This window comes from Leuresthes tenuis, unplaced genomic scaffold (assembly GCF_036924035.1).
Source record: "Leuresthes tenuis unplaced genomic scaffold, fLeuTen1.0.hap1 SCAF_18, whole genome shotgun sequence".
Lineage (NCBI taxonomy): Eukaryota > Metazoa > Chordata > Actinopteri > Atheriniformes > Atherinopsidae > Leuresthes > Leuresthes tenuis.
In genome coordinates, this window is record NW_027325372.1 from 7,051,058 (window position 1) to 7,063,949 (window position 12,892).

General features: G+C 38.2%; 1 protein-coding gene across 2 annotated transcripts in view; it reads left to right on the forward strand.

Moving 5' to 3' along the window:
* Positions 1-4,653, forward strand: part of LOC140274792 (glutamate receptor ionotropic, kainate 5-like) — a 78,333-nt gene extending 73,680 nt beyond the window's left edge. Inside the window, exons 18-19 of one of the 2 annotated variants that reach the window (XM_072370155.1) lie at positions 1,420-1,610; positions 2,638-4,653. In XM_072370155.1, coding sequence (XP_072226256.1) covers positions 1,420-1,610; positions 2,638-3,405 — 959 coding nt within the window. In that variant the 3' untranslated portion in view covers positions 3,406-4,653. The remainder of the gene's footprint in view (positions 1-1,419; positions 1,611-2,637) is intronic. The other variant, XM_072370156.1, reaches the window with a different exon arrangement.
* The last annotated feature ends 8,239 nt before the right edge of the window (positions 4,654-12,892 follow it).

A 12,892-nucleotide genomic window follows, 5' to 3' on the forward strand; every position in this document is an offset into this window, starting at 1 on the left:
TTAAAGAAAAGACAATTTTGAAAACCTTCCAACTTTATTGGAAATCGGTTTCATACAAAATCCTTACTTTTTAAGAGTCAGTTTGGGGACTGTATGGCTGTTTGCACAATGACTTTGCCTCTGGTGGAATGAGGGAATATTTCTGTGCCTCCAGCCAGTGTCAGGATAAATACTGTACATTTGGCCAAAGAGCTCCCCTTCTGTGAAGTCATTTTTTGAAAATAAATCAGTTTACAAAACCAAATAAATTGAGAAACTGTTAGCTGAAATTGCTAGCCACAAGACTTGTTTGAGTGTATTCCAGTTAGCTTGATGTGCCTCTTTTTTTCAGTCCACACAAATGTTTTCATGTGTGCAACCAAAGCCTGCTCAAGGAATATTCAGAAACATCTGGGACACAAGGAAGAAAACTTATTTTCATAGAAATACATTACATTTTATTGGCACTCAAAGACATTTAAAAAAAGAATCTTTAGTTCTTGTGAGGAATAATTCCTTATTCTTCACTGTCTTGTTACTTTTGTTTTCAGTCATTCTTGGGTTAGGTTTCAGTGCAGTGTTTTACGTCTGTATGTCATCACCATTGCCTGGGGTGGGGTGTATCATCTGGGTAACCAAGCGGGCTTCTTTGACACATAACTGATATATTCAGTTGAGGAGTAGCCTGTAGCTTTCTGTCCTACTGGCATGCAACTTTAATTTTAAAACTGTATTCCAGTTTTAAAAACTCAAGCCCTCTTCACGTTATTTAGAGAAATGGAAAGTGGAAAAGTACTAATACCAAAAATCATGTTCCTTGCTTTCAGATTCTGACTCTAATGCTGGTTTATAGAGAGAACTATAGAGTTAACAGTGTATAGAGACTCATGGATTCATGGAGGTTTTTAGCTTTTTATCAATGTTCCTTTTTCAAACTGAATCTGGGTCGTTGTTGTTGAAGAACTGAGAGATGTTGATGTGATGTTGAACTGTCCGACCACCCTGCTCTGTATTACAAAACAAATAGCTGTTCATACAGGAAGTTAACACATTCATTAGACCATTCAACAAGCTCAGCTGACAGAATAAGTTAAACAATAAAACAGGGAAAGAAGTTAAAATGTCAGTTTATAATGTAAGTTATTATTGAAACTCATGTTTTCTGAATGTGGAAATAATGAAAGTTGGTTCCTGGCACCTTACAGCTTCTTTTTTGTTTGGTTAATTTCTTCCTGATTTCCTATTCTTCTCAGTAATGCTCCTTGATCTCCTTGAAAATATTGGATAAAAGACATTCACAGATCCAAATGCCAGATGCATTACATATATAGATATATATCTATATCTGTATCTATAAATAGATGATGAATTCAAGATAAAAGTCTTGCTGAAGGCCATAAAAGTGATTATTGCTCTGTTCTTTATCCCTGTGTGTGTCAGGTCTTGGCATGGAGAACATTGGTGGGATTTTTGTGGTCCTTATTTGCGGCCTCATCATTGCCGTCTTTGTGGCCATCATGGAGTTTGTGTGGTCAACGCGACGCACCGCAGAGACCGATGAGGTAAACCGTCATCCTCTATTTCTTCTCGTCATCCTGTGTGTGCGTCCTTTGATGCTGGCAGATGTCACTGTGTTTGAACAGCTGATGATCACAATATCCATCATTCAGTCATTCAAAAAACTGCGCAGCCACATAAATGATTAACACAAGTTACTGTTTGCTCTTAGGTTTTGGCTGCTGAAACTAAACCAAAAACACGCTGAATAATCTCATACAAGACATTCAAGATTTTTACAGATTTGACAAAAAACCAGCTTCGGGCTCAGCCCTAATCCTAAAATCAAACAAACTTAATTCGCCATACTGAGTAGGGAAAGTCCTGCTCGTACTGTTGAACCAACCTTAGAAGTAACTGCACTTCTTGAAATGATGGCTTCCTGAAAACTAAAACACTTTACCATTGATGTCACTCAGGAGTCAAAAACACAGAGTAGTTTTAAAATAATTATAGATCAATTTGTTGCTTTGAGGCAAAGCATGATGTGAACCTCAAAGAAAATTCACAGCAAATAAAGTAATAGAAGCTCAAGCTGAGGAAATCTCTCTTTCCTCATATTTATAACCCTGCAGTCTTCTTTGTTAATCTGCAGATACAGCTTGTTGTTTTGACTTTCATTCGCTCTCATTTGTCTGTCCAGTATCTGTCCAGCATGTCTTTCTGCTTCTGCAGAAAGCTTGGTGTGCAGAATGTGGGACACACAAATAATAACAGATAAGGATGATTGAATGTAAGAAGCTGCAGTGCATTAATACATACACTAATGAAAACATTAAAGTGTTTGCATCGCCTCCACTTCAACATCCCTTCTCTTTCAGACCTAAAATTTGTGAATATATACAAAGTGCCTACTACCCAGATCACTAGACTTATTAAAATATATACATATATATATATATAGACAATTGACAATTTGTTTTTAAATTAATGAAATCTTTTCAATGAAAATTTGAAATGTTTTCCGCTTATTGTGGATATAAAACAGTTGTTAAATGTCATTTTTTAGACACTGTGAGGGCAGCTCTGTCTGCACTGCATGGAGCCGGGTTTTATTTGCTTTTTCTTTCGGCTTGCTGACTTCCTTTTTTTTTCTCTCAGGTCTCCGTTTGTCAGGAGATGCTAACAGAGTTTCGAAACGCTGTCTCTTGTAAAAAGAATTCCCGTTCTCGACGGCGTCGGCCTCTGAGCAGCACTGGAGGTGGAGTTTTACGTCACCCGCCCCGCCTGGCTCTGGCAGGCCCACGCCCCATTCGCCTAGTCAGAGAGATGCGCCTCAGCAATGGGAAACTCTACAGTGGTGCCGGTCCACTGACAGGAGGCCTGGCAGGGCTTGGGGGCAGTATGGGAGGAGGACCTGATTTAGGGCCAGGGCCACAGAGGCTCCTGGAGGACCCATTAGGTGCCAACATCACCACCAGCACCCTTGCACCGCCTCCTCCTGCTTCAGCCCTTGTGGCTCCGCCCGCCCCACCACGCAGCTTCCTGCAGAACTGCAGCCACGTGCGCATCTGCCAGGAGTGCAGAAGGATCCAGAGCCTGCGGCCCGCCACACTCACCCCTCCCCCACCTCCTCCCGCTTCGTCATCCTCCTCTGCATCTTCCTGCTCCCGACTTCCACCTTCAGTGGCAACGCCAGGACACCACCACCGTCACAATCCCCACCACCTTCACTACCACCATGGCTCTATGTCACTGCCTCGCCTCCCACCACCACCTCCACCAGTCCCAACAGACAGACCTGACAGTGATGGGGGGACGGCGAGCCCACTGCGGTGCAAAAACAAACCAGCACCACCGCCCAGGCCACTGCCTCCTGCAAAAACCCCAACACACCCACCTACGGACTTACACGGGGGACATGACTGAGCTTAAAAACACTAACAGAGGGGTCAAGGGTCAAGAATTCAAACCCTCTGAACTTTAGTTTTGACCCCAACAACAGAACATGATCAGTCCAAACTGGCCTATAGGCAGAAGTGGATGAAAGAAACCATTTTGACCCATTTGCAGGGTCGTTCACTAAAATGTAGCCACTTTGGCTCTGTGGGTCATTGTAGTAATCTTCACACAGGGTTGGACGGGCCGATTAAAGCCCTCTAATATGGTGACGGGGGGGCGGGATGGAGGTATTAACCAAACAATCTATTTTGGATTTAAGCAGCTAAAGAGGTCCTGGTTTTTCGGTTGCAGGGCTGCAGTGGATGGATGGATAGATTCACAGTCAGTCCTCCACCTCTTACCTCAGCTGATAATCACACTCTAAGCAAAGAGGATACAAACAGCCTGAATTTATCTGCACTCTTGAGTTTTACTGTTTGAATACCAAACCAGGTGTTTGTATTGGAGGAGACTTACACACAGACATGTGGTAGCAGAGCAGCTGTACAGTTATCATAGTCTTCTGTCAGTCCTTTGGACGTCTGTGGAGGATGTAGCTCTTACCAACACAGTTGCTGTTTGTACAGACTCCTGCTGACTGGTGCTGTGATCCACAAAGCAGAGAAACAAACATTATTACTCACCTGGAGTATGTAACACTGTGCTGGGGTAGTTCTTTTACATTAAGCAAATAGTCAAGAATAATGCACAGTAGGCTAAAGTGTATGAAAGAATTAAACTGAGAGGAAGTGACAAGAATTCATTATTTTCATAAAAATTAGTAAGGATCTTTCTTTGAATTTTAAGACCACTCAGCCAATCAAAAACGAGTGTGTTTAGCCACGTTAGCTCCTTTTCTCTTATGAGTGGCTCATGGTTGGTGGAAAATAACAAGTGTGTCCTATCTTAGCGTACAAACAGTATCTTCCTAATCATGACTTTGATGTCAACACGAAATATATCAGCAGGTGAAGTTACAGCAAATCCCAAGATGTCATTTTTACTTGATCTATTTTTGTACAGATAAAACAAGATGTAACATTTAGAGGTGCAAACTTGAAATCTAAGCTAACCTTCCCACCGCTTCCAGTCATGCTAAGCTAACAGGCATTAGACTGAAATCCATTAGAAAATGTTTAGCTTTCTTTCAAATATATTCACAAGTTGAACTTGACACCATTGCAACCAGCTGCTAAACGGAGCACATGCAGCATTTATTTTCTGATATTTAGGATAATTCTAGGTGCTGGAATTTTCAAATGTGCACTAGGTTTTGAATTCTAGTTGTACAGCAAAGAGTATTTCTGTTACAGTTATGTGATGAATAATGCAACCAATGAACATCCTAAAAGATTAGCATCTTGCTGTGAACGCTCAGCATTTTTGCAGAAGCCAACAATGACCTTGCTTCCAAATATTCATTTTGATATTGTCATCTCGAGATCGTGAGATGACTGCTCTGTTATTTCAAGATAGCTAACATCCTTATTATATCCTGTCTAGTTTCTCAAGAAGTTTTACCATTGCTTTCTCAAGGTAAAAAAAATCACTTGTTATCATAAGAAAATGAACTTTTATTTCTTGTTTTAGCACCTTATTTCACCGTTCATTATTGCTGCCGCAGCAGTTGGGGAGGATCTATGTCATGGCTGTCGACTTAAGTAAACGTCTCCTCATGAGCACAGACAGCAGCATCTGTGGGCATAAAAAAGCATTCAATTAACTCGTTTGAGTCAGTAGCTGAGCTTCAGTCAATCCCACAGTCTGCACTGACGGGAAAACAAATTTAAGAGGCCAAAAAAACAAAATACTGCATATCAAACTGTTATTGACAAAACGAGATGATGACACACGTTTATCCATTGTCATGAAAAACTTAACTCGAGTCGATGATAATACATTTTTTCAAGAGCTTTTCCTATTCAAAACAAAGGAGCCTACAGTCATCATCACTGTTGCATTCAGTGCAGTTCCAGATCTTTCTTGTTGCTGTGCTCACCAATTCTACCAATGTTCCATCCATCTCTCTGAGTTTTCTTTTGGGTTTGCATACCATAGATGGTCTTTTTCACTTGCAGTCACAGCCATTCATAGCTGTTGTTAAATGCTAATTCCACACTTATAATCCACTCCAGATCTTTTATCTAGCTTCTGTAACAGCTTTTATATCAAATGTCCAGTAATGTTTGCAACAGAGACCCTTAAAAATATCTTCTACATAGTCAGAAAGTGTTATTTCTTAAGTCATTCTTACAGATATGAATACCCTCAAATTTCCGCTGAGTCTCACATTAAGCCCACGTTCATAATAGTAACCTGAGTATGTTTTTGGAAGCAGCTAAAAAGTAATAAAAGACCGCCCTCTCAGTGTCCAAAAACCAGAAGCTGTTTGCAGATGTTTGCAGTTGCAGGTTATTAAAAAGCTGAATGTGTAAACAATGCCAACTTTGTTGGTTTTTGGGATAAAGCTACTGTCTTACGAGTGCACGGTTAGAGGAAAGTTCTTGATCGGCTAACCAATGAAGTTAGCACCATTCATCTCTCTAAAAAGGAAAGAACTACCTCAGCACAGTTACATTGATTTTAGGTCAGTATTCAAGCTGTTTTTAGCCTGTTTTTGTAGGTCATTGGAGCTCAGATATATTGTACTACACACACACACGCACACATTTTTCTGTGAATTTGTCTGGCTAACTGGAGAAACAAAAAAAACAAAAAAACAACAAAATTTGTGATTGTAATTATTTCCTTCCGGTCAGCGTGTCCAATCTGAATATTGCTTGTGTTTTTGTTTTCCTTTCTTCATCTCTTTAATGGTAACCTTGAGCCCTTTTTAACTGATGTCATGACAATTTGGTCATTACACCAAGTTGCCGCAGTTCAAAGGTCACCTGTTACACACCGCTGCTCTAAGATTTACCCACACACTGATGAGTCCCATTGACTAACCATGCAACGTAAAGTGCTGATAATGAAAGCCAGTCCTACATGCAAAGGCTTTCCAGTTTGGTGGCTTGTGTTGGGAGTAAATGAAACACTGTTTTGGAGCAGTCAGACTTTTGTTTGTTTTGTAAGTTTATTTTGCCTTTTTGTTGAGGAAAGAGGTTTGTGGATGGAAAAATACAAATTTCCGTAGCTGACTTCATCATGTGTATGAGATAATGTGTGTTTGTATGTCTATCTTTGTGAGAATTTAAGACATTTTGGTTATTCCAGTGTTCAGATTTAGGGTTCAGGGTAGAATCAGGTTCAAGTTCCGATGCTAAAGGACTCTAGGAACATGTTATGTCTGTGGATGTTCTCACAAATATAACCATACGTGTGCAAGTTTGTGTTCTGTTGGACATTTTAGTCACATTTGCTTTATATTTTTGCTTTACTGCTCCTCCCTCAGATTTGTACCAGCAGTGCTCAGCCCTTCATCAGGAAAGAGACGACAGACGGATATCATTCTGATGATTCTATTGTTATCATTATTATTACTATTGATATTGACATGTGGAGTGACTGTAGGAGGGGCACCTCCCTCTGATGTTCAATATATAGACACATATTTGGGATAAAAAAAAGAATAAATAAAAAATCAAGAAGTCATTGTACCAAAAATGCTGTTTTTGGTGGGGTTTTTCTTTTTCAGTTCCTGGATCCATTCACACTGGGCCACCAGTCAGCTCCCCCAACGTGTCACACGCAAACACATTGTCAGGACTCCCTACGTATTCTATTTGAGCAAAAGAGTATCCATCTACAGCCGGCAAGATTTCAAATTGCTCCCACTTCAGTTTACATGCTTAAGTCGTGTTTGTAAGCAGAGATGTTACTGGAAGAGCAGCAGGCTCCTCCTGTTCCTGTCATTCATTCTTGAAAGTCCTCAGCATGATCACTGCAGCGCAAAGGGACTTTTCTTATGTTGCACCTATATTTGCAGCTGCTCCCTTTACGATGTCCTCCAGGTTTTTTAGTTGGCGGCACACAGCTTGTAGGTCCACAGTTATGGAAACTTACATGAAATCTCTGTGTTGTCCTCATTTCTTCTACTTTTGGGAAACGTTTTTATCGAAGCCCCTGATGAAACGCAACACTGATGAATAACATTTCTCAACCTTGAAGACATAAAATTATCCACAATAGTTAAAGTGAGTTCAAATCTCTTAAAACAGCCATTAAATTTGCAGCTGATGCTTACTGGTTACTGCACAACCTGGCATCCCAAAGGCCAGATCTTATTTTCACTAACAGTACGTAGTGGCAGACTGCAGACAGACGAGTGTTCCCCTTTAACACGCAATGTGTCTATAGAAGTTTATCTTCTTCTCAACTTTTTCATAAACTGAAGTAAACACAATGACATCGCACCCAAATGTTTTCGTTTACTGATGTCGTGGGACGCATTCCTGCCTTCGCGCAGAAAATAGAGGACAAGCTTTTTCTAAAGAAAGAGATTTGACATTTGTTTTCAAGACCCCTTCAGCTCAGATGTGTTGTGTCTTAACCAGTTAGCAACAAGAAGAAACTATAGTAGAGGTGTAAGAGTATTGGTCCATTCCTGCCCCACTGGTGAAAGGTCTATCATCCAGCTGTGGATTTTCCATCTGTTTTTTTCATGCCCAGTATAACCAGTTCATTGAAATGGGACTCTGAGGTTCCTGCTCTACCATTAATACTGCCTGTTATGTAAACACAATATTTAGAATGTTGAGAGCGTGAACGAGGTAATTTATTCATAACCTTTGCTTTAACTTATAACAGAGTCCTATTGTGGCACATTGAGTTTACACCTGGTGTATAAAATGTTTTCTACAAAGTGGCAGGAATAAAATACGACTAATTTCAGCAAATTCCACTTGGATCAGATGTAGTTCGTCCTTTAAAAAGTCAGAAAATAGTCATGGGGAGGAGGGTATGGGTGGCGCAGTTTTGCAGAGCGCTTTCCATTTTTTTGTGGTTTCAGCCACAGGGTGCAACTACAAAACTATGCAAAATCCCTTCTGTACCTTCCTTGTTTATTTAGGATTACAAAATGATTGAGGTTATGGCTAAATGAGCACAACAAAAATTTTGATTAATTTACCGCACAAACGTCTCCATGGTTACATGGTCACCGTGGTTAAATAAAGCAATACAACAAAACTTTGTCACTTCCTGATTGGGTTTAGGTAATAACACTCCTTAGTTAGGGTTAAAATTTACTAAAAACTAAACTATTTGCTTAGGATTGAAAAACAATCACAATTATAAGCATATGTATTAAAAGCCTAATGCAGTGGGTTTTTTTTGTTTTTTTTTCACGTGATCTCATGACCACTGGAGGTCACCTAAATCATAGGCTGCCTACATGAACAAATGCCCGTGGGTCAGTGTCCTCTTGCAGTTGTTCTCTGGGTCAAAACTGAAAGTAAAAGAAGGACAACTGGTACCTTTAATTGTTTAGTTTTGGTTTCTAACATAATTATATTTGTCTACATTTATTAGACTTTTTTTCCCCTTTTCCTCTTCCCCATCAGTATTTTCTGACTTTTTGAAGGACAAACTTAGGAATTACATCTGATCCAAAGTGGAATTTGCTGAGATGAGTCGTATTTTACTCCTGCCACTTTGTAGAAAACATTTTATACACCAGGTGCATTTCATAAAAGTTATTCGACTTTGTTTGCTTATTTACTCTTTGTTGAACACTCCATGGTAAAGTTTACTGCATTTGCTATCGATATCTACAATTGTTGTCACCCAGGAGAACATCGGATCAAATCCAATTTGTTTATATGGCCCTTTACAGTAGCCCAAAGGTACCCAAAGTGCTTTACAATAAAGCCATAAAACACAATTTAAAAAAGTGCTGATAATCTTTTGCACATCTGAAAGACGCTTTGATGAAACTGGGACATCCTGGGAATGAGATCATTTCTGGATTCTGCAAATTTTTGTTGCATTTTTTGTTATCTAACCTTCCATTTTATTGGTAACAGCAGCCAGATACTCAGAATTCTCAGAAATTAAGCACAAAGACTTTTTCATCATTTAAAAACATCATGGTCATGATACAGGTTTTGTTTTTTTGTCTTTTGATTTCTTGTCTTTTCTGGGGTTTTTTCTATGGTTTATTTATTTCTTAGTTCTTTGATTTACTCTGTCTTGTGACCTTAGTTGGTTCTTTTTTTAACTATGTTTTTTAATTTTTTGTTTCTATGGTTTATTTATTTCTTGGTTCCTTGGCTGCTCTCTGTTCTGTGTACTAAGTTGGTATTTTGTCTGAGTTTATTCTTTCTTTTGTGTTTTAGAATCCTTTTCTAAAGGAAAAGTTTCCCTTTTCTGGTCCTCAGTTCTGGTCCTCAGCTCCACTGCACACCTGTCTCCACTCAATCAGTCACAGCTGAAATCACTTACACATTTGTTCCCCTCAGTGTATATTCTCCTTAGTCCTGTCAGCTCCTTACTATGAAAATATTTTAGATAATTCTCTGTAGTTTGTTCATTATTGCAATCTGGGTTGTTTTATGTTTATTTTTAAATTTAAATCTATCAATCTAGTTTGTGGTTTCTGCCACATCTTTTGTTTCTGTTTCAAATAAACCTCCTGTCAAGTTTCTACGAGCTTTCTTTCTGCTGTTCTGCATTTGGGTCCTCTTCTCTCCACCACCACCAAACCATAACTCTAAATCCCACTCTGAGAATCATGCCTCAGCTGTTTAAGGTGAGCTCCATGAAAATTTCGACTTTCAGCAAATTAATTAAAAAATACACCCGTCAAGCAGCAGAATCTGAAAGCGTTCTGTGAAAGGAAGCTAAAGCATCCAGAGGCAGCAACAACAACCAAAAATCCCAGGCTATGTTTGCAAATTTCCTCCTGAAATAACACCCAGAAATTCAGTCCGTTTAGCTCTATGATTGTGAATCTGAATTTTACCTCAGGCTCTTTGGAGAGTTTAATAACTCCATTTTAGTGCATATTAAAATAGTAATTAACTGAACCTGTTCTAGAAATTTTCAATTGCAACCAATGCTAGTGCTACAAAATATAATGAAGGTGCAGAAATTTTGTCATAGTGCTTCCAAAAATTGCATTGGGTAGTTTTTAAAAACAGTTAATAATCAATTTTCTACTAAGTGGAAACATTTTACTAATTTCCATTCTCTAACTTTGGGCTGTTTTTAGATTGTATCATTTAGACTTTGAGCATCGTTCAATAAGGTTGGTGGGGATCAGAGGTTCGTTGTAGCAGCAGAGTTCTGCCAGCAGAGGGCAGTGCAGGCCAAAAGAAAGAACAGTAAAGCATGGGGCGGAAGAATAAATTAACGTCTAAAGGACTATGCATTGCTAATAACATGAAACTACAGCAAAATATAAGTCTAAACAGCTGTTAGTTCTAGTCACATGAAATATCCTCTTATGCGTGCAGACCTTAAATTTAAATATCTGTTTATGACAAACATCCTCATCATGGCAAGGACAAATATCCCAATAAAATGAATCGATGCAATTTATAAGTCAGTCACACTCTGTATTCTTTATTATCTGAAGAGACAATCCAGATAAGTGAATGTATCTGTCAATAATCTTGAGTTGACTCACTACACATGAAGTGAACAGAAGCTTCTGTGACATACTATAGTGACTATATGAAGCAAACTAGGCAACCAGCCAACACTGAGAACCTGTTTGTCTCTTGTGAACCTTGTGGAAATCTTGTGGATTTCTGATGGAATGTATGGCGTAGCATAGGATTTAGACTGAAAGGAGAGGGAAACAGATCAAGTGGTAGTCCAATGCATTACAGTAAATATATTTCCACTTGCTTGTTTTTGCACACATTAAGCTTTCCATTATTTAAATATTTTTTTACAGAGCATGTGAAGTCATGTTTCTGACACTAATGTTTGGTGAAACTTTGTTTATCAGTTCCATGGTTAATTAAAGGAATCTACATATAACATGCAGTCATCAGGCGAGCGGGTTAAGATCCGACATTTTCAGTGTTTTGCTGTCTTTAGTTTGCACGCTGTAAAGAAAATAGTTGCATTAATAAAACAAATACTTGAACAAGGTGTGTCTACATGTTCTGCTTTTTCATATTGTTTTCAGTGTGTTTGTGTGTACGTGTGTCTGTGTTTGTTTCTGAGTCAGCACCTTCCATGATAAAACAATGCTGATGGGAAAAGGAGGAAGCTGCAAGCTGACACTTCAGTTTCTACTCAAACTGCAGAGTGGAGAACTGCTACTACGATGTCATCATCACAGTAGAAAAGGAACAATTTTGTCATTATGATGAGTTGTGTACAGTACTGGGTGTGTTTTTTAATAAAATGTGATGGATTTTTTTTACATAACTCGATGTGTATTCATTTCATAACAGATTTATTTGAGGTACCAGTGTTTCGCTCATTGTTGCATCATATTGCTGTTGTATAATTGATTATGGTACTGTAATTTACCCTAAAAGAAAAAACAAACCAAATTTATGAAAGAACTCGAAAGTGAAAAAGAAACTCAGAACAATGAGAAGAAAACATGTTTTTTTATATTCTTTTTTTGAAAACCAAAACATAAATAAGAAAAAAGGACATAAAAATTAATATATATGGTACATAAATTCAAAATTACTCAAACAGACAATGAAACCCTATCAGACAATGTGTGAATGAGCAATAAGTAATCACATGAGCTCATAGCCTTAAATACTTATTTAAGATAAACTGAATCCATTTCTAGGAACTCAGTGTGTTGCAATAATCCAGGAAGTCTGAACACCTGCTGCTGCAGAGACTGACTGCCTGAGGAAAGGTCATACCAAAAAAGAAAAGAAAAGTTCATCAAGAAAAAACTGTCTGTCGTCTGGCTAATTTGCTAATATATATATATATATTATAACCGTGATATCATAAGTCATATATATATATAACTGACTTATAATACCACGGTTATAATATATATATATATATATATATATATATATTATTACCATCTTTATATTTCTTTGTATGACAGTTATCGGAATATATAGTCCGATAACTGTCATACAATAACTGTCATACAAAGATATATATATATATATATATATATATATATATATATAGAGAGAGAGAGAGAGAGAGAGAGAGAGAGAGAGAGAGAGTCCGATAACTGTCATACAAAGAAATACAAAGATGGTGAACAGTTTGCTGTGAGTTCCCATGCGTTACCTGCCAATTCTGGATGTGCACTCATCAGGTAAGCTGTTGCCAAGCTACCAAAAATAAAAACACACTCCAATCTCACACACACCTTCTTCGGTGCTGCAATTCAACTTTCTGCATGTTTTATTATCTGATTTATATTTTATTTTGTTATCTATCTGTAACAATGGTATATCTTTAATAATAAAACTGTGGTAACATAATTTATAATAAAGTATTGTTGACTTATTAATTAATTTGTTGCTTTGATTATTATACAGATGCAGCCTTAGATTGGAGGTTTCACTTATGCAGGTTGAAGATG